The sequence below is a fragment of the Cervus canadensis genome, chromosome 5, assembly GCF_019320065.1.
Source record: "Cervus canadensis isolate Bull #8, Minnesota chromosome 5, ASM1932006v1, whole genome shotgun sequence".
Lineage (NCBI taxonomy): Eukaryota > Metazoa > Chordata > Mammalia > Artiodactyla > Cervidae > Cervus > Cervus canadensis.
Window position 1 is genome coordinate 24,391,005 of NC_057390.1, and position 24,880 is coordinate 24,415,884.

At 41.0% G+C, this 24,880-nt stretch overlaps 1 protein-coding gene across 10 annotated transcripts in view; it reads left to right on the forward strand.

Annotated features, from left to right (window-relative positions):
- Positions 1-24,880, forward strand: part of MTA3 (metastasis associated 1 family member 3) — a 172,133-nt gene that overhangs the window by 125,458 nt on the left and 21,795 nt on the right. For 5 of the 10 annotated variants that reach the window (XM_043468423.1, XM_043468425.1, XM_043468427.1 and 2 more), the window contains exons 14-16: positions 800-1,022; positions 8,424-8,510; positions 11,381-11,527. In XM_043468423.1, the coding sequence (XP_043324358.1) occupies positions 800-1,022; positions 8,424-8,510; positions 11,381-11,527 (457 nt within the window). Of the gene's footprint in view, positions 1-799; positions 1,139-8,423; positions 8,511-11,380; positions 11,528-13,087; positions 18,002-20,638; positions 20,944-24,363; positions 24,438-24,880 lie in introns of those variants that run through there. The other 5 variants (XR_006269405.1, XM_043468424.1, XM_043468431.1 and 2 more) reach the window with 5 other exon arrangements.

Here is a 24,880-nt window from a genome sequence, read left to right on the forward strand (position 1 = left end):
TGTGGGAGGTGTTAGCATGACAAGAGAGCCTACAAGTTAAATATTGGTTTTAATGGCTTTTTTGGAAACAGTTTGCAAGCTTTAGCATGTTGAAAATATGCTTTATTGCATAAAGTAATAAATACAAATTGAGCATTCTTCCTGTTCCTGAGCTATCATAGGTAAAAGAGGAGAGCATGGACTCAATCTTGGGGTGAACAACAGTTTAAATATGATTTGGTAAAATTCTCATATGGCAGATAATAGGTATTTACCTATTGAGAACTAGCAAGATTTAAGGACCCTCACGTCAATATTTGGGACTTCCCTGATGGTAAAGAATCCACTGTAATGCAGGAGACCTGGGTTCAGTTCCTGGGTCAGGAAGATCCCCTGGAGAAGGGAATGGCTACCCAATCCAATATTCTTGCCTGGAGCACTGCATGGCCAGAGGAGCCTGGTGGGCTAGTCCATGGGGTCACAAGGAGTTGGACACAACTAGCGACTAACACACACTTCAATGTTAAAATAATAATAATGTTACTCCTGGCAATTTTTCACTGTTGTGAATATGATTTGGGATTGCTAAGGTCAGTTTAGGAGGAAAAAGTATAGGATCATAGACACCCCGCTTCCACCCAGCTTCCTTCTCTAGTCCCCACCTCCTACTCCAAAGTACACACTTTAAAATTCGCTCACCCTATATTAAGTCATGTATTCTTCAGTGAAAGACGTAAACTCACCCTTTTCTTTGAGCAGAGTGCAGCGGTGTGTATGTGACACGTTCTGGTCTCACATGTTGTCGGTGTCTGGTTTACAGGACCCGCGAGCTAGAAGCCATATGTCTCGCCAGGCCATGCAGGGGATGCCAGTCCGAAACTCTGGGAGCCCGAAGTCTGCAGTGAAGACCCGTCAAGCTTTCTTCCTTCACACTACATATTTCACAAAATTTGCTCGGCAGGTCTGCAAAAATACCCTCCGGCTGCGGCAGGCAGCAAGACGGCCGTTTGTTCCTATTAATTATGCTGCCATTAGGGCAGAATGTAAGATGCTTTTAAATTCTTAACCTTATATGTTGTGCTTCTGACCATCTTCTCTCTTCCCTCTCTCTCTCTCTGTTTTTATTTTTGTTTGCAATAAACATAAGTTCTTGTGTGCAGCCTTTTATTTGGTTTATTTTTTTTTTTAACATTGTTTTGTCTGCTGCCATTTGTATCACGCCAACCTGAAAAGGAAACGTTGAAACTTCTGCAGTCTTTGTGAGAAAGTAGTGCTCAGCAAAAGATAGGTGGGAGGTGATCTTACCCAGTGGGGTTTTGTGATGGAGTTGCCTAAAAGCCCTTATTGGGGAAGCAGCTTTACCCATAAGGTAGAATAAGAATAAAGCTTGCCAATTTACACTAGTGAGAAATTGTTCGTCTTTGTAAACTTCTCAGTTTCCCACAAACCCTTTACAGTTATATAATATTCTGGAAATTCAGTGTTTCATAACAAATTAGAAGATTTAACAAGCTATAAATGAATTCTAAAGTCTTTTGGGTGAATTTTCTGAAAAACACATTTAATTTTTACGAGCTAGTGTCTGAATTTGTGTTTGAGCATTCTATTTGTCCAGTTTGACTTCCATTTCATAATTATATGCCATATATATTAGTATTTAACACATCATTTTATTACTCTCATTTTCAACACATTCAGTCTTGCTTATGTTTGTTGTTGTTAGAACAAGTGTCATATGTTCCAATGAATTGCAGGTTGTTCTCATATTACCATGTACCCCTAAACGTGTCCATAATTTGTGTGTGAGCTCTGATTCTAGCCTTGATACTTTGTTACATTCCTGGTTAGCATGTTAGAGCCACGGAAGTTTTTTGCCCTGTGGGATAAGAAAACTTGCTGTCTGGCTTAATAGAAGGGAAATCTTAAAGAAATTCAGTAGATACTTTATCTGTGAGAAATTTCTTATTATGAGGTATTCCATTTTGATTTAAAGAAGGTATCTGTAAAAGGAGTGATGATTGAAAAGTAGTTTTTGTTACTGAAGATAATTTTCAGCAGAACAGTTGAAAGGCTTTAAAACGTACAAGTAAAAGCTTTAAAAGAAGAAGAGTGCTTTGTAAAGGGAGTAGAAATTGGAAGTAATCTCTGCGTCCCATGAGGGCAAACCTAGCTGCATGAGACTCATATATTTGAGAACTTAGGCATATATACTGACATTTCATGCTATTTTTGTGCTAGTGTTTCTGAGTTCATGGATTTATGTTATCATTTTCTTACCATTTTAAGGAACTAGAAAACATTTATATCTACCTAAACTGCTTAGCTGATTTAAAAGACATTTTTATAAATAATTTATTAAATATAAGGAATAAAAAATATTATGAGAAAGAAAATGAATGAAATTTTGCCATTAAAATCATCTTTGTATCTTTGAATGGAAAAGAAACCATCACCAACTTAATTGACTTCTGAGGAAGCTTTTTCTCATTAAGCTGTTAATTTCTCAGTTAATTTGCAAATTGCCTTTATTTTGATGATTCTTCAGTGAAGTATGTTTTTTTCTGTCACCTCATTTTGATTTGTTGTAGTTGAAAGGCTGTGCCACTAAAAAGGGTCAGGATTAAATTCCTGTATTATATTTCTACAAACATAGCTATCATAATGATGATGATCATAATAAAAGAACAGAGGCGTTTGTTGTGATGAGATTCAAGGGTCATATTTTATTTTGTAGTTAGCTTCATTGATCAAGTTTGTAGAATCAGATTCTCAGAATAATTTTACATTGCAACTTAAAGTGTAAAAGTTTTACCAGCCATATACTCAGTCCTGGTCCCCGCAACCAGCAAGCAGCTAATGAATTCTTCCTAGCATCTAGGTGCTTCTTGCATAATCTCATATGTGTACCTTGTTACAACCTGTTAAGCAGATTGTTTTGATCTTGGCTTGTTAGTAAGATTAGGTGTTAAATAACCTGATGTCTGTACACAACCATGTTTGTGGTCCAGTGGGAGGGTAAAGCTATATGATTACTATTTTTTTAATATAAGTTTTCCTTGGTTTCTCAAAGGTAGTGGTGACCCTGTCCCTCCCCGTAAAAGTTAAGTCACTATGATGCAATATGAATGCACTTTCAGATCAGGTGAAAGTTTATAATTCTAAAGGTATTGATGGATCAAGAGCTCCAATTTGTATGTTCAGTGTAATTCTTCATAATGTTGGAAAAGGGAAATAGTTTTCCCCGTGAACTTGAGATTCTTGTGAGAACTACAGAAGTTGATGCCTGTGGCTTCTGGCCTTGGCAGCACCACTACGGCAGTATCATAGCCAGAGTTTATGGGATGACAGATGGTGTGAGAGTGAAGAAGCAGGGAGCGGGATAGATAAATTCTCAATTACGTGAGGGAGAGCATAGTCATACCTTTGGGTTTTCACAGGTTAATCCTTATTTAGAGGAATTTTTGTTGTTAACAGCAGCATTCTCTGACCTTTATTTTCATTAAGAAACGGGTGTCAGAGAATACAGTAGAGTGAGTAGGCGAATCTTTGTTTGCATGTCCATAAAGTATCTCAAGGAAAATGTATGTAAGAGTAGGGTTCTCAGAAAGGGAAACTTGGGAGGCTGAGGGAAAGGGGTGGGAAGGGAACTTACTAATGCATCTTTCTAAACTTTTTCAGTTTTGAGTCATGGGAATATATTTCCTATTTTTAAAAAATTTTAACCTGAAATAAACATATGGTATAACCAACATGTGTTTTATAGCTATAGATATAAAAGTGATTTATAAAACCAAACCCCAAAATACCTATTTATTTTAATAGTATACCTTTATATGTGATTATGTAAGTCCATACTGAAAATTACTAATATAAGTACAGAGCCTGAACCAGTTCTAACATGTAAATAGTGCTTAATACAAGTGGATTGCGGGACCAAAAACCAAAACACTTCATAAGGAGAAGTATGATGTCCTGGACAAGATTCGCAGACCGACTGCATGGTTGTTAACACAGCATCAGGTTTCAGACAGCCTGTCTCTTCTCCCTCTTGACACCCGTCCCCTCATTAAAAAAATGCCATGATGTAATGATGATGGTGTTCCTCCTTTGTTACTGTTTTCAGACATCACCACTGAGTTTACTGGATAACTTGTCAAAAATCTGTAAAATCACCCAACACCTGATGAGCACATGGTTTCTATCTGAGACTTAGGATACAGAGACTGGGGTTAAATACGAGCAGTATGTTAGCATTCAATAGATGAAGCAAAAGTTCCTAGAGAAGTGGATCCAAACGACTTAGGTGCCCCCCTCTGTAGCTTACATGAATAATTAAGTCGTTTTTGAGTTGGTAACACACTGGACTTTAATGATAGCACCATTCCCCAGTATGAATGTCTTCAAAGGGGAACCTGGAGTCCCTTTTCTCTCAACATGATAATTCAACTTCAGAAGTATTCTAGGGGCCCACATTTAGAAGAAACTTGTTATATATATTTTGAGTTTTCTAGAGGTTTCTCAGCAGAAGTTAATAATTATATTAAGTTTTTGAAATTTTAAGTTCTAACTTTAGGAGAGAACACTTCTGGCTTATTTATTTTGATAGTCTGTTATTTTAGTAAAAACTTGCCTTCGAATGGATGTTTTTAAATTTTTCTAAAGGTACAAAAATGGCTACAAGTCTGACCAAATCAACCCCATTCCCATTCATACCTTTTTTAGAGCTAACCATTGTCATCCGTGTCTAAAGTCTCCAGAGATGGCCATGTGTATCTCTAACAAACTAGGTGTCTTCTTTGTTTCTGTACAAATGTTAATGTCTACATTGCTTTGTACCTTGCCTTTTTTACTTGATGGATCTTGGAGGCCATTTCATACCAATTCATTGAGAGCTACCTCCTTTTATCAGCTGCATAATAGTCTATATTTTGTACTTGAGCCAGTTCCCCTATTTTAAAACATTTTAGGTTGTTTCCAGTCACTATTATAAGTAATGTTGCAACAAATACTCTTATATAGATACCTTTTAAGACTGGTATATGTACCTTACGGGTGTGTGTACGCAGTGTGTGCTCAGGCGCTCGGTTGTGTCCAGCTCTTTGCGATCCCATATGATCCCTAACAGTAAAACATCTGGGTCAAGCAGCTTTCATTTTGAATTTTGCTAGTCACTGCCCAGTTGTCCTTAGAAAAACTATGATTTACTCTCCCACCACAGTGTCTACAGAGTGCCTGTTTCTCTAGAACCTTGCCAGCAGTGTTATTGATCTCTGAAACCCTTAACTAGTTGGTAAGTGACATGTAAGTTATATCAGCTTGCATTTCTCGTTTTGAATAAGGTAAAAAATTTTGCATATGTTTGAAAACAATTTGTATTTCCTTTTTCGTCCACTGTTTTTGCCCTGGCCTGTTTTCTGTTAAAAATCATACCAGCTTGTGGGAACTTTTTGGATTTTAAGGTAGTTAGCTCTTGATCTGCAATTCAGATATTGGGTTGGTCAAAAACTTTGTTCAGGTTTCCCACTAGCGAGTATGGCAGAACCCAAACAAACTTTTTGGCCAACCCAGTATTTTCCCCTGTTTTGTCCTTGATTTTCTTGATGCTGTGTTGGCCAAGCAGGTTTTATTTTGCTTTTTTTTTAAGTAGTTGAATTTTTTTTTTCTATTTTAAATGGCACATTGGTTTTGTGTCTTGTTTAGAAATGCCTTTATAAGAAAATTTTCTCATAAGAAAATTCTATGAATGGTTTTACTATGATAGCAATTTTGAAGGCCCATGCGGGAGACCTGGGTTCGATCCCTCGGTTGGGAAGATCCCCTGGAGAAGAGAAAGGCTACCTGCTCCAGTATTCTGGCCTGGAGAATTCCATGGACTGTATAGTCCATGCGGTCGCGAAGAGTCGGACACGACTGAGCGACTTTCATGTGAGATAGTTTTGTGAATTTTAATTCAGTATGTACTTTTTGCAAGCTTTCTATTTTCCCCTCTAATATTTCTACAACATCTTAGAAAGATAGCCATGCGTTACCCAAAAATGGGTAACTTTTTTCCAAGTTTACCTCAAGGAAGTAGAGCTCAGCCTTCCAGAAGCCACGAAAGCCTCATGCTTGGTCAAGTGTTTGGAGTGAGATGAGGATGTTCTCGCTCTGGCTGGATTTTGATTCTTTCTGGTTTCTGGGCATTTCTCAGTTTGCATTCTTTCCCTGTGTGCTTTTAATACATACTAATTAATCCTCTTTAAATAGAGTTAGGTGAATAACTTGAGAACAAGGTTCCACTGGCCTGGTCTTGAGTACAGATCACAATTTTTTTTAACCAGCTCAAGTGTGGCCCTGAGAGTCTACGTTTATGATCACTCCCTCCAGACAGAAGCTTTTTCTCTTTTCTGCTGGTATTCAGTATAATCGCTTAATGGTTGCAGTTTTTATGTTCGATAGTCTTAGCACCCACCTCTCATCTTGACTTATTCGTGGTTGAGACTGATTTTCTTGCCACCAACTATACTTCCTTTATCATGATGATTGATGAAACGTGGATCCTTCTGAAGAGCTTTGATCTCCCACTCAAGTGCTCTGTAAATTGTCACTTAGAACACTGCATAATTAATCCTACTAATTTAGTGAGAAATTAAAAGCAGATTAATATAAAGTGAAATGGTCTTTGGGTATTGTGTTGGTGACTCTTGATGGGTTTTTTTTATTATTGTCAAGGTGACAGTCATGTGGGAGTTCATCGCTTGGAGTCGCTTTGGCAGTTTTCCTTTGGGCCTTAGAAACGAGTAAAGAGTGAAGTAAATCTTATTACTAACAATACAGTAATGGTTTTTGCCCAAAACATTGAGGAAATACTAAGATGATTCATTGAAACTTTATTAGTAGAATAATTTTCTCTTGTCCTCTTCCTAAATAGAACTTGAATTTTTGATGAGTTAGTAATACTGGAAAAGAATTATTACTATTAATTCATAGTGATGTGACAGGTGTTCATTCCTTGCAGGGTTTGGGCTGCATGTTAATGTTTGTTTAGATTACTCCTCCAAAATATGCTTATTATATTTCTGCCTGTAACATCACTATTATTCAACAACAGGTGAAAAGCTTCATAACTTAGTAATTTTATTTTATTTTTCCTCAAAGGAAATCAGCTGAGTAGGAGGAGAAGAAATTGGACCATTTATAGTTGTCAGTGATTGCATAGTAATTAGCCAGTGCTTGGGATACATAATTCAGATTCCAGGCTCTGCATTATGTGCTTTGTCTATTTCAATATTTTTAAATGCTACTCTCCCACCTTTTTCTGTTTAGTAGTTACTGGAGAAGAATTTCCTTGATGAGAGGGTTAGAGCTTATGAAAAAGTTAATTTTTAATTTTAAATTATTTGAAGTTCCAGATTGAATTATACATTTTAACACTAATTTTGCAGAGAATCCCTGTGGATGTCAAAACTTCCTGTGTATAGGCCTAGAAATGTGGTCTCAATCACAGAAAATCTATAGGGACATTTTTTTTTTTTTATAGGGACATTTTTGACAAAAGGCATAAACATAGCAGAATCATATCTGCTAAAGCTACTCTGTTAAGCTTTATGACAATAGCTGCAAATTAAAAAAGCATTTCAATACATGTATTTTGGTCACCTCAAACTCTGTAACTTAACTCTTGTATGAGATGCAGCCATCCTTCACATCTATTCTTCATCCTAATGACAGCTAATTAAAACAGTGTGTTGTGTGCTTTATTTTTCTCTGAAATGACTGTGATATGAACTTTGTGAACAAATACCCATTACAGAATTTCACTATTCTGACTATTGGATGAAGTACCTGTCTGCAAACAGGAAACCTTGTCAGTCTCAGTGCTAATGACATCATAATAGGATATGAAGGACAGAAAACTAGTGATAAAATCAAGTGGCCCATTTTTACTTGGGGGAGGCTCATCTAATGGAACTGAAGTTAATCGAGATAGATGAAGACTCCTCCATAGAGATTCATTCCATCGAGGTCAGGGCTGGTCACATCTGTTGCCTTTTGTCAGCCATCATTTTTGTCTTCCATGCCAGATTTATCTTACATTAGGACTGATAACACCTCATATATTTTATGGAAGCTTCTCTACTGTAATATAGAAATGGCACAGCTAAACAGGAAGCATATTTCCACTATTTACAGATGTGCGAACACGGAAAGAAAGCATGTGCGTGTAAGATATGTTAGCTGTTTCGTAAGGGACTTTAAAGCGAGTGTTCCCCAGGTAAAACCCCATTCAGTAATTTGGAACCAGAACTGGAACCAGTTTATTCTTAAACCCCAGAGGAAATCATGAAGGAAACTGGAGGATTTTTTTGTACTGTTTTTCACTTGCACCTTTTATTTCTGACATGTGTGTAGCATAGGCAGAGAAATCAGCCTCACTGGTTGTCTCCGTGTTTCTTTCTCCTCAGATGCAGACAGACATGCGGATCTATCTGGAAGTCCCCTGAAAAGCAAAAGCACGAGGAAGCCTTTGGCATGTATCATTGGGTATTTAGGTGGGTATTTCTTAATAGAAGAAAAGCTTGGAGAACAGTATCTGTATCTTATCACCGGCTACTCAAAATTGACATACCTATATTAAATGTAAGCCTTTCAAGTAGCTAAAATTGGATACCTTCATATGAATAATCGATTTATTTTATTTGAGAAGTGTTTGATTACCAAGACACACAGAGAACATAATAAATACAGAGTTAGAGATAGGTTTACTTTTCCTAAAAATGTAATTGAATAAAAATGCAATGTGTATTTATGTATATAGATACAGATTAAGCAAGAAGAGGAAAAAGAATCACTAAATTATTAGAGGAGGAATATTCTTTTTTTTTTAATTGAAGTATAACTGACTTACAATGTTATATTAGTTTCAGGTGTGCCACATGAATGATTTGACATTTATACACATTACAGGATGATCACCATGATAATTCTAATTACCGTCTGTCCCCATCCCAAGTTGTTATAAAATTAAGGATGAATATTCTTTTTTTTCCCTTTGGCTGCGTCACATGGCTTGCAGGGCCTTATTTTGCTGACCAGGGATTGAATCCAGGCCCAAGACAATGAAAGTGCTGAGTCCTAACTACTGGACTGCCAGGGAATTCTTAAGGGTGAATTTTTTTTTTCTTTTAAGATTTTTTTGATGGGGACCATTTTTAAAGTCTTTTTTGAATTTGTTACAATATTATTTCTGTTTTATGTTTTGGTTTTTTTTGCTCCGAGGCATGTGATATCTTAGCTCCCCAGCCAGGGATTGAACCTGCACCCCCTGCATTGGAAGGTGAAGTCTTAGCCACTGGACCACCAGGGAAGTCCCAAGATGAATATTTTTAATATTTTGATATAAACCCTTCCACTATTTTCAAACCCACCTCACTCCTTCCCTTAAATAGAGAAAGATTCATGTACTTTTTTTTAAATAAAAAGAGATAAAACTGGTGTTTAAACCACCTTTAAACAATATTTATAGTTTTGATGTACCAATTAAGGTTACTTGAAGGGGAGCATTAGTATTGCTTTCTGGTTTTTATCCTGTTATTTAACTTGAAAGTCACCAAATATGGTAGTTCCATTTATATTTTGAAATGTAATAATTAAGAATAATGTAATATTACCAAAAATAACTTTTTTTGGGCAAAGTTTTAAGATAAGTAATTTGTGGAATAGTGGTTTCTAAAATGGTTCCTATTATACCTAGGAGCTATAATGGCATGTTTTTATGCTTCTAATATTCTTGCTTTTTCATCTTCTCAGTAAAATGAATTATGTGCTCAGAGTTGCATTGAACCTTATTATTTTGTCAGAAAGATTTATACTTATGAAGTGTCCAGGCTTAAGAGGTCCAGTCTTTTAAAAATCAAAGTGTAGCCTTAAACTTGGTATATTATCTGGTCCTTATCAGATCATCCTAGGAGCCAGAGTGCACAGCTTCCTCTTTGATGTTACTTTGCCACCTTATTTCCTGTTTTATTCCTTCAGGGCCTAAAGACTTGCTTTGATATCCCCCTAAAATATCACATGGTTATCACAGGTACAACCTAACTCATGGTGATCTAGTCCTTGAAGTTTTCTAACTATGTTCCCTTGCAGGGCCTAATCCTAGAAGCCTTTCAGGTACAACCTAACTCATGGTGATCTAGTCCTTGAAGTTTTCTAACTATGTTCCCTTGCAGGGCCTAATCCTAGAAGCCTTTCCCACGTTGCAAAGGAAAGTATCTGATCATAAGATGACCATAAGAAATAGAATATGACATTGCATATTAGCATTTCCATAGGTAATATATATGTTTTTCCTATGGGCAAACTGGTCTCTGTCTCTACCAGACAAACCCACAGCGGTGCTGTCCTAACTGAACCATTTCCCTACAGAACACATTTCTGAGTATTTACTATGTGCAAGACACTTCACTAAGTTATTTAGGGAACACTAAGATGAATACAGCCTTTCCCTCAAAAATCCTCCACTAGTGAGGAAGGCGTACAGGTGAAGACAGTTCAGCTCTTCCTAAATTTCAGTACATAATGCTGATATCCAGGGTGGCTTGTGCATGGTTGGCATGCTGGGTGGCAACTCAGGATCAGTGAGCAGGTTCAGCTTTAGAGAAGAGGTTGCCTGGTTTTAGTAATAGATGGAGGTCCTTAAATCCAGTTTCTGCAGTGTTGCAATTTATGTCCATCTACTTGATCCAAAAAGTATTAACAGGGCTGTGTGACTGACAGCAACATACTTCACTTAAACACACGTGTACCACACACACCTTACAGTTTTGTGATAGATCCTCTGTCAGAGCTTTTCTTCTGCTGCTTCTTAACACTAGTATTGGGAGTTGGGTGTCAGATTTCATCTGTATCTGCTTTTGGCCAGAAGTGACTGACCCTGGTCCCGTATTCTGGGTGCAGGGTCAGAGGAGGAATCCTGTTTTCTCAGAAAGCTGCCACACACCAGATGTGCTGCGTGCCTTGTCCCTGGTGTGATGGAGTGCAGAGGTAGTGTTTTTTGAGGCTGCCTCTCCAGATAGTCTTTGAATTTCTAATTCCTTCAAAAGTCAGATGCCTTATTCCCTTAGTAAATCTTGTGTTTAAAGTGACCTCTTGAAGTGGCTTTTTTTTTCCCCTTGTACTCACAACATGAAGCTCAGAGCTTCAGCTTGCAGGGGCAGAACCAGCTCCCTTTTGATAAACAAAGCCATGGTAACAGCACTTGAAGTTGATTCATTATGCAAGTCCTTGGGAAAACCGGCTGGTTCGTAAGGAACCGGCTCTCAGCTCATTAAGAAATAAGATGTGTGCCTGTTAGCCGGTGGTAAGTGCACACAGATTTTTAATGCCATGTTCTGAGTTGAGAAACCTTTCTTCCCCCTGTCAGAGATCCATCCTTCGAAGAAACCTAATGTAATTCGATCTACACCAAGCCTGCAAACCCCAACCACCAAGCGGATGCTAGCCACCCCGAATCACACGTCTCTGAGCATTTTGGGGAAAAGAAACTACAGTCATCACAATGGCCTGGATGGTATGTAAGCCCAGGAATTCTGGGGGCTGATCCCATAGGCCAGGGCCTCTCTGCCCTTGACTGCTCTGGTCGTCTGCCATGTGCAGGAATGTATAACAGGCAGGTTCTTCTTCCCTCTGATTGGACTGTGCAGAAAGGGGGATATAAGGGAAGGCTGCGTGTACCACAGTGAAGACATTTTGCCAACTGCTATTTCTCCATCTTCTCAGAAGGGAGCTTTTTGCTCCCATTTCCTGTTAGGAGGCTGGTTTGGAAATGAAGTCTGTATTTAGCAGGTTGCCTCTGCTGGATAATAATGCTCTCGCTGTGATGCACACTCACTGCTCATCTCTGTTTTCTTGAGCAGAAGGGATTATTTTTGCCTCGTGTCTGAGACAGCAGTGCTCTCTGGGGGGTTCTTTGGTGTTCTGTGGATCATTTTGAATTTGGCATTTGTCCCTGACTTCATTCACCTTATAAATTTCCTTAATTGCTCAAGAGTACTATAAGTCATGAAAAGAATTACCTGGGTGATGTCCTAAATACAGAAATAATAATTTGTTTGAAATGGGAAAACTGAGAAATATCATCTCTTATCCAAAGTACTTCTCCTGGGCTTGGCCATATAATGACTCTTCAGGTGGAATTGAATTATCTTCCCATTCAGATTATAAACACAAGCGTTATAAATCATCTGGGCAGTACATACTGTTCATTTCAGTAGTCCTAGAGTTTGAAGCTGTCTTGATTGTTTAAATGTTGGCATTTATTTATGAATAAAACTCCAGGCTTTTCATGCCTTGTGGGACTCTAAATTCCTTCAATGGCAGTAAGTTATTTATAATGAGGCCCTAGAGCAAGGATGTGGAGGAGACCTTCTAGTAATAATTTCCCATGGTGGTTTTCCTTCTGTATGATTTTGATGGTCATAGTGATGTCAAGATGAATAAAAAATTGAGGGTGAAGAGTTTAGTTTGCATTTATAGGGAATCAATGTGCAGCAGATATGGCTTTGGAGAATTTAGCTACGTAATAGTCTTGCAGAAATACTTCCTTGTTAATGAGAATATCAGCCATCCTTGCCTCAATATGCCTGATGTCTAGTCAGCAGAGGTCCAAGGAAGGATTGTGTCAAAATGTGGAGACGGGATTGCGTTCCAACTTTTCCTTGCCTGCAGCATGGGACCTTTAGATTCAACCTTAAATGGAATCAAGAATCTTTCTTTTCCATCTTATCACCTCCCTGGGCAGTCTAGGTATATAGTCCTACTGCAGAAAGTAAGTTCTTATTTATTTTATAGTTATATATTCTGTATGGTAAAAAGAGTCTTGTTGTGACTGATGTTGGAAGGGTGGCTTTTTAGTGTCTTTCTCCACTCACACCCCGTGGTGATGGTCATTCGGGACCGCAGTCCTACCCCTGCGTTGTAGCTCCTTTTGTTCTTCCCTTGTATCACAGGACCTTGTCTCTTTGGAATTTCTATAAAGTGCCACTATGTAGTGCTCTCTGTTTAGAGTTATTTGTCCCATTTCCTTCGGATGGATACTGTTGTGAGGGCATTTATTCTCTGCTCTGAACAGGAGGCACAGACAAGAGCGCCCGATGAATCCCCGGGTTTATGTTGTTCAAGACCTTCAACCTTGTTAAGGAAAAGACACTTGTCTCAGTTTCAGAGGAACCGTAGCCATTGCACTTTTCTCAAGACCCATTTGTCTCTGCTTCCCTGTCGTGGTGCAGAGAGGAAGGCTGATTACCTGTGCCTTACCTCCATTATCTCATCTGATTCAGTTGACAGAAGGTTCCAGGTCAGGGGACTTGACTGTTTTGCATACCATGGTATCTCTGCTGCCTGGCATAGTGCCTGGAACTTAGCAGGTGATCAATAAATGTTAGTTGAATAAATAAAAGTGATTGAGAAAAATGAGACCTGGAGAGGTGAATTAAATTTTCCAAAGTTACCAAAGTTGCATAAATGGGCTGGGGTTCCTATTCAGGTGTGACTGATTTCAGAGTCTGCTCTTTTACCCACTGTTATAAATGAAGTTGTGGCTCTCAAATGTGCTGCATTAGCAAAGTAGAAACTACATAAGTTATTTTAACAGCTCATTTAATATGAGAAATCAATGTGATAGATGTTGAAGGACAGAATGGGTAAACAGGGAACACTGTTGGACAGTGGGGTGGGGAGAAGAAACAACCGCCATCACTAGAGCTGGGGGAACAACATGGAGAAATGGGGGTCATCACAGCTAGAAGCCCAAGGAGCTGGGACTCAGACCCTTGAGGAAAGAACACTGCTCTGTCGGTGCCGGCATCTCTCAGCAAGTGTGATGAGGCTGCTTCTGGGAGTGTGAAGTGAAACTGAGAACTGAAACCCACTGCGGCTGACAGGAACTAGGAGAAGCAAGTCTCTTGCCCAGCCTTGCAGGTACCCTCTAGCCCGCCCCACATCACCTACTGGTGTAACAGGGATCTGAATGGCACAGGAGAAAAGCATTTGCAGAGTCCCAACTGCACCCAGCAGCACAAAGCTGAGTTTAAGTAGATGGATGTGCAGCTGAGAGGCAAGAGGGTCACAGAAGCACATACTTTAGAAAATGTCCCCATTTTTGTATTCCCAGTGGACCTTTTCCTTGGGATAATGGGTCTATTTCTTACTTCCTTAGTATATAAGACACTGACTCACCTGAGTTTCCAAGGTGAACTCAAAATACTAGAAAAAAATCTAAGGCTAATAGTGAATTTTCATGGGAGAGTTAATACCATTATACACTGGATTTGATACGCACAAATTCATGGAAGAGTCTTACTCTGTGTGATTCAATAATAAAATCAATTAGCACTGCTATGTAATTATCAGCATGTCAGACAGATGAGCTCACCAGACAGGATGTTGGTGGACAGAACTCGTCCAGCTGGAAGCGAAACCTGATTGTACTGGAATATCCAGCCAGGTCTCAGCTGTCTGCTGCTTCCTTCTGCTTCTTGCTCCCTTTGCTCAGCCTCCACCTTCAGTTGGAGGTTCTTCATGGTGGGAAAAGAGCCTCTGAATTCCTGCTGGTAGATGGTTTTTTCAGTTCAGTCGCTGAGTCGTGTCCAACTTTTGCGACCCTGTGGACTACAACACACCAGGCTTCCCTGTCCGTCACCAGCTCCCGGAGCTTGCTCAAACTCATGATAGTTTTTTACCTGATGTTAAAAAAAAAAAAAAAAAAGACTGGGCAGCTTCTTCTTATCTTCTGAAAGTTACTGTCTTTCACCTGGCCTTGGCCCTTTAAAGGCCCTGGTGTGACTAGGGCCTGGGAGTCAGCATTCTGTATCTTTTTAACCCATGGTACTCAGCCACCCACAGACCTCTGTGACTGTCCTAAGGGAACTTAGATTCTAAGGGTAAAAACACAACCTGCACACATAAAAAGCCTCATATTTTGGAGTCAGTATAGACCTACCCAGATCCATATCAATGTCCGTTTATTTTGGTCTTTGTCGTCAGACTGTAGTTCCAGTGGTGGCCACATGCCATCAGAGTGCTTTCCAAATCCTGCCTCCTTTTCTGACTTAGAGTTGACAGTCTTACTGCCAGCAAGCCAAACGCCTCCCACATTCGGCTGACTTGGGTAACTCCAGTGGCTGTGAGAACACAAGGCCCTGAGACCAGTGGGGATAGAAGAGGCATTACTTATCATGTCTGGGAGCCCCAAAGGGAGGGCAGCAGGGGAAATGGGATTTGCCTCTGCCATGGAAAAAAGAACATCTGACTGTTTGGAGTGAGATGGGATGAATTGCTGACTTCTCTGATAATTTCCTGTGTGACTTTGGGTAAATCATTTGGTTTCCATAACCATTTTTTTTCTTCTCTTCTGTAATACAAATATAGATTTCATTTGCCTTAACCAAGTTGTTATAATGATTAAAAATTTTCACCTACTTTATACCACTTGATCTTCCAAACACTTTGTGAGGTAGATGTTATAACCCTCATTTTAATAATGAAAAACCCCAAGTTCAAAGAGGTGAAGGGATTTGCCCAAAGTCACCCTGCTAGCAATTAGCAGACATGAGATTTTAAACTCCAAATCTAAGGTTGTTTCCACTGGTGAATAAGGATCCCTGATCTGTGTGTTTGGTACAGCACGTACCTGGGAGACATTTCTGTTTTTTTGTGTATCAAAGCTGGGTTTGTGTTTGTAAACAAAGAGAGGAACATAGAGGGCATTTTTCTTTGCTTAGACTATGAACCATAAGCAAAGCCGTCAACTCCATCTCTTGCCTCTGCATAGCTCCTCTGCCTGTATGATACTCCCTCCTTTTTCTGGAACTTAGGGGATAGGAGCTATATTAGTGTCAGAGAGAGGGGAGAAAAAAGAAATAGAGAAAAACCACAAACACCTAAAGGTGAGATATGTTTCAATTATATTTCCAGTATCGACTCTGACGCATAGTGAGTGTTCATTAAGTGTCACCCTGGAATAGGAAATAGTAACCCACTCCAGTATCTTGCCTGGGAAATCCCCTGGACAGGGGAGCCTGGTGGGCTACAGACCATGGGGCTGCAAAAGAGTTGGACATGACTGAGCACGCACACATAACATTATTAAGATTTCATCTCCTCCTTTAAAGAAGAGCCATTATTGTTTTATTTTGAAAACTATTAAGTTACCAAAGTTTTTATAGTCATATGTGAATTGTATATGAATAATGTCAATGCTTTCCTTATAACTTCATTTCTTACCTAAAGGTATGATTCTCAAAACAATGACTCTTGGATTTGCTTAAAAGTAAATGGATATGTTCCAGTGTATATTTGCACATAGACAGGGCCAGTATTTATAAAGAAAAACTACCCTTGTTTAAGTGATTTAGAAAAGTATTCAAGATAAAATTAAGTTTATAAAGAGGGCCCATTTAGCTTCCTGAAGGTTCCTATGATTAGAGACCCTACAGCAAAGGGGATAGAACAGCATCATCCTGAGACAGTGAAGTCTTTTTCAGAGTGAAGGCTGAGTCGGAAAAGACTCCAGAAGGACTGTACAGGTATTTCCTAACCCCCTAAAGAGATGCCCCGGGATCACCTCCCTACCTAGTGTCAGATGTTTGTGTTTTGGTATATCAGCGGATCTTCCATTGCACTGCACAGGGACAGCGGGCCTTCCTACTGTGTCTCCATCTTTATCACATGGGGATCTTTGAGAACAGCTTCTGCTGTGTAGTAACGCAGACCAAGGGAGCGTCCGCTGGAGGTGCTCTCACCCTTCCTCTGAGATGGCATGGCTTTTGTCCAGGGGTGCTACGGAAACAGGACCCTGTGTCAGGGAAACCGAAGCAGCAGTTTCAGAAGAGACGCGAGCTTTCAGTGGGACAGAGTCAGGGCCTGTGAGCCAAGGAAACTGATGAACTGATGTACAATAAACTTCTTTTTAATCTGCTCTCCTCCTGCTTATTTCCCCTGAGGTTTGTGAGTATACCGCAGATTGTTATCTTTCTTTTTGTTTTCTGCGTTGACTAATATAATTTCTCAGTGTCTTTATACAATGAAGGGGGTATCTGATGGGGATGCCTCTAAGTATAATACTATGATCTGGTATGTGAAGACTGTCCTTTGGGTGACTTATTTCTGAAATCAGTGATTCAAGAGCTCCAACTGTTTGCTTCCCACCCTGGGAAATGGGTGGAGGTGAGGCCATTGTACCAGTGAGAGAGCTCTGGGAATGCATCTGCTGTCTTCACAAATCCCAATAAAAATAGACTGCCAGGAGCAGCTGATGGCACTCCTAGGCATGCTTAGGCCCGGGCTGCCTTCTGTCAAACATTTTTCTGTCATTTCAAAAGACTATGATTTTTTTTGAATCTCCTAAAACATTTTTTTTTTTTTTTGGAAGAACATTGAGTGCTCCTGGACTCACCTCTGGTCTCCTGTTCTCAAGCTATAATGTTAAAACCTGATTAAATATATTAAAGTACCTTCGAGTTTCTTTTTTTCTTCAGTTTTTATAATGGATTATTATGGCCCCAGAGTTTATTGAACGTGAAGCAGTTATAAAAGATTATCTAATGTATCTGGAGAGTTTCAGGAGGGTTAAAGCATTATCTGAGGGTAGCGGATGTTCTCTCACACTCTGAATCCATAGGAGTGGGGGTTCTGGAGGAAGACTGGCCCTGGTACCTTAGGTGTGAGCAATCAGTACCTTGGTGTTTTGGCATATTCTGGAAAGATGGCAAGCTGGCCACCTCAGGGTCCATTGCTGAGTTTACTAGTAAATATCACAGTTTCTCCCAGAGAATACTCTGCATCCTGCCCCTGAGGAAAATGCTAGTGCATGAGCCTATAAGTGGTCTAGGTGTCTAGGTTTAAGACTCTCAGCAATATGGAGGGCTTCGCTCGTAGCTCAGTCACTAAGGAATCTGCCTGCAATGCAGGAGACCCTGGTTCGATTCCTGGGTTGGGAAGACCCCCTGGAGAAGGAAATGGCAACCCACTGCAGTATTCTTGCCTGGAGAATCTCATGGACAGAGGAGCTTGGCAGGCTACAGCCTATGGGGTCACAAGAATCAGACACGACTTAGCAACTAAACCACCACCTGCAATATGGAGATTTTAGAAGAGTGACCCAAGTCCTTGGTAGTTACTCAGAGGCCGATGGCTGTGAGAACCAGCTCTGGCTCCCTCAGTAAGTCTGTTTACCTTCAGGGGTCATGCAAGGAAACCTTTGTAACCAGCCTATCCCTGTGAGCTCCCATCCTCAGTGACGTAGAGGGGGAACCTTTGAGAAAGGAAGTCAACCTCTGACTGGAAATCTGAGTCCCGATTTTGAGGGGTAATGGTAGATGCTTGGGAAAGGAGAGGGAAGAAGTCAGCAGAGGGAGGGAGCTGCGTCCCTGAGAAGCGAATCTTCCTCAGCAGAGAGTGGACTCATTCACCTGAGGAGCAGTCCACGGCTCCTTGATGCTGGCTTTGAAAGCCAGCGGGACGTCAGCATTAGATCTTGATGCCCCAGGAAAGTGAAGACCAACTCTAGAAGCCAGCCGATCTAGGCATCCCCCTGCCCAGTCTCTTCAGATCCCGGTGAAGAAGTGAGAAGTCTTTTGAATCTGCAGAGCCCCCAGAGCAAGGACTCCAGAAGATTAGTCACAGCCTCCTTGATTGAGACTCCCACTGGGTTCTTGTTAAGCGTCCCAGCCTTGCTCATTATTTTCCTTCAGTGTTTCTTGTTTTCCCTTCCAGATGACTGAGCACTCTTTAAGCTCAGAAAACATCTGAGTTATAATGTATAGCATTTTCTTCCCTCAACCAAATATTTATTTTTGTCAGCAACTATTTACACATACATGAATATGAAAAGTCATTAATGTAAAACTGAGGAACAAGCTTGGAGGCAGCTTTGTTAGATGAGCCTCCCTAAGAAGATGTGTGCAGAGACCCTTCCCACGATTGTCCGACTGCAGCTTCAGTGAGTGCCTACAGGCCCTTTGGGGGCCATGAGTGAGTCCTGGGGAAACAGGGCGGTTACATTTAAGGTATCTGGGACCAGACAGCAGAAGAAAGGATCAAGATACTGGATACTGGACCTCCTACATTGGCTTCTGATTTTCTTGTTTTCCTCCAGTTTTCTTCCCCTGTGTCTTTTTACTCTACTTTCTGCAGAGTACTACTTTACCCTACTTTACATTCCAACCAGGCTTGTCTAATTTCTCCCTAAAAGTTGCCAATTTTTACTTTATGTAGTTTTGAAATTCTGTTATTGGTTATATATGTCGTTGGACTTTTGTATGTCTTTTTGACCTTTTTATCACTAGGAAATGATCCTTTTTACTTCTGTTAATATTCCTCTATTTTGTCTGATATTAAAATGAATGTACCAGTTTTCTTTTTCTCTTGTTTTTAGTTTAAATGAATTTAAAACTCAGAAGATAATGATTCTTATCGCATCTCTAAAGTCAGCACAGGTTGTTCTAGCACAGATTTTAAATACCCTATAAAGCTATTTTCCATTATCATTTAATTTAAAAACAGCTTTACTGAGGCATAATGGACATTCAGTAAATTATACATATTTAAAATATTCAACTTGATAAGTTTAACATATACACACACACACACCAGGAACCATCACCATAATCAAGATAATAAACTTGCCTGTCACCCTCAAAAATTTTCTTGCACTCCTTTATAATTGGCCCTCTTGTCCTCCCCATCACCCCCACGTCATCCCAGGCAGCTGCTGATCTGCTTTTTAATACCATAGATTAGGTTACATTTTCTAGAATTTTATTAAATGGAGTCATGCAATATTTACTCTTTATTTGTCAGTTTGAATAGTGTTTGGAGATCTACAAGTTCACTGATTGTTTTTTCAGCAGTACTGAATCTTCTGTTAATCCATCCAATGAATTATTCATTTCATATTTTGTATTTTTCAGTTTTAGAATTCCCATTTAGGTCTTTGATATTTCTCCTAAAATATACCATATTGTCCCCCACACATCCATCTTTTCCAATGTATTTTTAAAACATACTTATAGTAAATATTTTAAGTCCATATCTGCTAATTCTAACATCTGAATCATCCATTAATTATCTTATACTGACTCTTTTTTTCTTTTGATTATGGGTTGCATTTTCCTGTTTCCCAGGTCTAACAGTTTTTAATGAATACTGGTCAGTGTGGATGATAAGTTGTGGAGACTCAAGATTCTGTTATTTTCCTCAGTAAAGTTTGTTTTTTTTTTTTCTGTAGAGTATTAAGATATGTTCTAACAAGAATTAAATTTGATGATCACCTCTTAAGTCTCCTGCATCGGTAGGAGGGTTCTTTACCACTAGCATCACCTGGCTTTATGAGGGCTTGTCTATTTCAGTTTTGCTCCTAGTTCCATGAGATTTCAGTGGAAAGACCAAGTTGTTTGCCCCATCCTTCTAACTTGGTAGAATTTGAATTCCGAACTCTGTCTTCCCAGCACTGGACAGCTGCTGAGGTTGTTGCTTAGCCTTTTTAAACCTTTTAGCTGATGTTTTCCCGTGGGCTTCTTGGAGTCTCATTTTGTGTGTGAGTAGTTCTGAGATCGGCCAGTGATTTGAGGGGAGTGTGTATGTTAATCTGGGGACTCCCCCTTACCTGTGTCCTTCCTTTTAGGACCTCTTCCCTCAATTTCCAGCTGTATTGGCAGCCTTGAGCTCTGCGATGTCCCGCATTCCTCAGCTCAGTCAGACTGCAGCTTTCTGCTGGAACCAAATCCCTCTTGTACTGCATGGAACTGCTCACAGGGGTACTGTTAACAGAGAATCTCACCTAGTCTCGCCTTTTTTCAAGTCATCTCTCTTCCAGTTTATGCTTGATTTTGGTTGCTCTCCACTATCTTCAAACACTTGCTTTTATATTTTATATAGAATTTATCACTGTTTTTGGCTGGAGGGTTAACCCAAGCTAAATTAGCCCACCATTATAGGAAGCAGAAGAATTGAGCTTTTGAGCTGTGGTGCTGGAGATGACTCTTGAGAGTCTTTTAGACAGCAAGGAGATCAAACCAGTCAATCCTAAAGGAAATCAACCTTGAATATTCATTGAAAGGACTGATGCTGAAGCTGAAGCTCCACTACTTTGACGCACACTGCTTTGATATGAAGAACCGACTCACTGGAAAAGACTCTGATGTGGGGAAAGATTGAGGGCAGGAGGAGAAGGGGACAACAGAGGATGAGATGGTTGGATGGCATCACTGATTCAATGGACATGAATTTGAGCAAGCTCTGGGAGATGGTGAAGGAAAGGGAAGCCTGGCGTGTTGTAGTCTAAGGGGTCGCAAAGCCCTGGACACAACTGAATGACTGAACAACAGCAATAGGACACAGAACTCTTCAGTCCTTCTCCAGCCTCCCTGCCAACTCTGTTGGTTCTCTTAGTTTATTTTGAAATAATATACTGTTTGTGTTTTGTGGACACTGTATCTTTCCTTACCTGTCTGAGGATATTAATGATAGTAGTTTCTGTTTCTTGAGTTTTCTTCTCCATGAATAATCCATTCTTCCAATTTGCATTTTTCTCTGTTTTGGTCTCTAACGGTTGTGTTAGGGGTTTCCTCCTGGTGACCTTTGGTTGTGTAATAGTGTTTAAGAGTAAGAAACTAAAGTCAGATGAGAGCTCTGTGCCTCAGCCTGCAGTGCACTTCGCAGAAAGCTGATCAGACCAGGCTGTTTGTTGAGTGGCCCGAGGGTCGGTATCCTCAGGTCTTTTCTGTGGGCTGGGCAGATTTCCCAGAGAAGATGCTTTCCACCTATCTTATACCATTCAGGCTCCTGTAACAAAATACTACAGATGGTTACTGTAAACAACAGAAATTTGTTACAGTTCTAAAGGCAGGGAAGCCCATGACCAGGGTGCCAGCATAACTGGCTTCTGATGAAGGGCCTGTTCTGGGTTGCAGACTGCTGTCTTCTTGCTGTGTCATCACATGATGAAAGGAGCTAGGGAGCATGTGGGGTCTCTTTTATAAGAACATTAATCCCACTCATGAGCTTCCCAGGAGGTGCTAGTGGCAAAGAATTCATCTGCCAATGCAGGAGACACAGACAGGGGTTTTATCCCCGGGTGGGGAAGATCCCCTTGAGTAGGAAATGGCACCCTATAACAGTATTCTTTTTTTTTTTAAGTCTTTATTGAATTTGTTACAATATTGCTTCTGTTTGTTTTTTTGGCTGCAAGGCATGTGGGATCTTGGCTCCCTAACCAGAGATCGAACCTGCACCCCCTGAATTGGAAGGCAAAGTCTTAACCACTGGACTGCCAGGGAAGTCCCCCTATTACAGCATCCTTGCCTGGAAAGTTCCATGAGCAGAGGAGCCTGGCAGGCTCCAGTCCATGGGGCTGCAAAGAGTCGGACATTACTGAGCACGGCACAGCAGTCCCATTCATAAGGGTTGGGCCCTCATGACCTAAGTCCTTCCCAAAGGTTCTGAATTCTAATGCCGTCACATTGGGCATTAGGACTTCAACATATGGATTTTGTGGGGACACAAACATTCAGACCACAGCATAGTCTCTTTTTCAGAGGATGAAGTTTTGGCTACCTGCTTTCTGGGAGCTCAAGGGGAAGAAGGCTGGAGGTCTTATCATTCAGTGGATATGCGCTCACGGGATCCCTCAGTCTGGGCACTGGCAGCCCTGCTTGGTGCCTTGTGTTCCCTAGGCCCGCAGCCCCCTATTTGGTCCTCTTTAGAGAATAACTGTCCAGACTTGTGGGAGGTGGGCAGCTGCCGAGGGGTGTGGAGTCAGGAGAGCTTTTAGGAGTCCAGCAACCTCAGACAGCTTTCAACTGATCTCTGCTGCAGTCTCCCCTCCCCCGCCCCCCTCGAGGTGTCTGGTATCCATTCCTGAGCTGTTTTGTGCACACTGGACAGCTTTTCACACTGCCAGCTTCAGGTTTGGCTTTCTTGAATGCATGGGCTGTTATCGCTTGTTTATCTGTTTTCCAGACTCTAGAATCCTGATGGTGGTTTCTCCTCTGGGTTTCAGAAGGGGAAGAAATTAACTCAGATACTGGTAGCTGGAAACCTTAAAAAAAAATTGTTTCTAGCGCAGCAGTTGGTTAGAGTAAAGAACCTCCAAGTCCAGGGACTTTAAGTACGTGTGTGTGTGTGTGTGTGTGTGTGTGTGTGTGTGTTAATTGCTCAGTTGTGTCTAACTCTTTGAGACCCTGTGGACTGTAGTCCACTAGGTTCTTCTGTCCATGGAATTTACCAGGCAAGAATACTGGAGTGGTTGCCATTCCCTTCTCCAGCAGATCTTCCCGACCAAGGGATCGAACCTGGATCTCCTACTTTGCAGGTAGATTCTTTACCATTTGAGTCACCAGGGAAGCCCTTTAAGTACTTATGAAAAGTCAAAGCAAAAGGGAAAATTTTGTAAAAATAATAATAATAAGTGCTTATGAATTGGAGTTAGTATAGACAAAAATAGCAAATGTAGATTGATGCATATGAGAATTTATTTATAAAGTGTAAACAGAAATGATCTGGGCTACATCATCTAGGAAGGAGACCTGAGAATGGGCATAGATCTCTTTCTGGGACCCTGTGTATCTGGGACCCTTCACGGGGCTCTGGTTCCCTGCTACGAGGAAATGCAGCGGGGCTGAGGAAGCTTTGAGCAGGGAGACATGTTGGTGTTACAAGCGCAGGTGGTAAGCACTGGGATGCTTCAGCCCAGAATGCAAGAGGTGACATATCTCAGCTTAAAACAATGGCCAGTGTGGAGAAGGCAGGTGTGAACCTGGATGCCAGATACTGAGCTGGTGGGAGGAGAGGGTTGCTCTCAAACCTGGAGCAGGTAAGCTTAGCTCAAATAGAAGAAAGCACAGTTTACCATGGTAGGCCAGATACTTTGGGAACTATTTACAAGTGACTCTTCGGGCAGATGGCTTAATTCCATAGGTGGGTGGATAAACAAATGGCAGCGTGGTCCCCCCCCACCTCTCCCCACACACACACAAGAGGAGAGGCTTCTGAGAAATACTGGAGATGCTGACACACACATAACCCATAATTTAGACACTGCAGAGAGCAGTGTGCTCTCACTGGGATGGATGGAGAATGGGGCAGCTTAGAGTAGCAGGAAGAACTCTACCTGAATTAAGAAGATCTGAGTTAAAATCCTGACTCCTCAACTTCCTCGCCATGCGGCCTTGAGCAAGTGCCTAAACCTTGCTTACCCTCACAAGTTTCTGGTGAAAGCTTGTTCCATAACCTATGGAACAAAGCAGGTTAGCCCAGTCCTGAACTGAACTGGCTGGGTTTTTAATTGGACACATACTTGCTGAGCCCTCTCAAATACCAGGCTGTGTGCATATATCTCCCCTATTCTAGAAAGGCTCATGAAGTGAAGGCGCAGCTCTGCTCTATCCTGCAGACCTTCCTCAGGATGGCGGGAGGCTGTGAAGGTGAGCGTCCCTGTCCCCTAGCCCCGTGTCCTCTCCCGGTTGCAGAGCGTGTGACGGGAGAGAGTATCCAGGCCCTGCCTTGGCCCGAGCCCCTGATCCTGTCTCAGCAGACACCCCCCCCAGTTCCCTCCTAGCCACTTACCTAGTAAACAGGCAAAAGTTTTCACAAGCTACTGTGTGACACCAGATGGTGACAGTGTGGTTGGCCGGCACTTCCGCTTCTCATTCCCTTGTTTCTCTTGAGAGTCTCTAGATGTGCAGCTCTGGAACGGGAGAGTTGAAGTTTTGAGGGGGAAGTGGGGGCATTGGGAAGGAGGGACATTGTGACACAGTGGGTGTTTGGGGTCACTCCCCTCCTACGGAAAAATATGTCCCTAGCTTCCGAGTGCCTACATCGTATGATTAATTATGGTCACCTCAGATCAGGGCATGCCCCCTGGAGG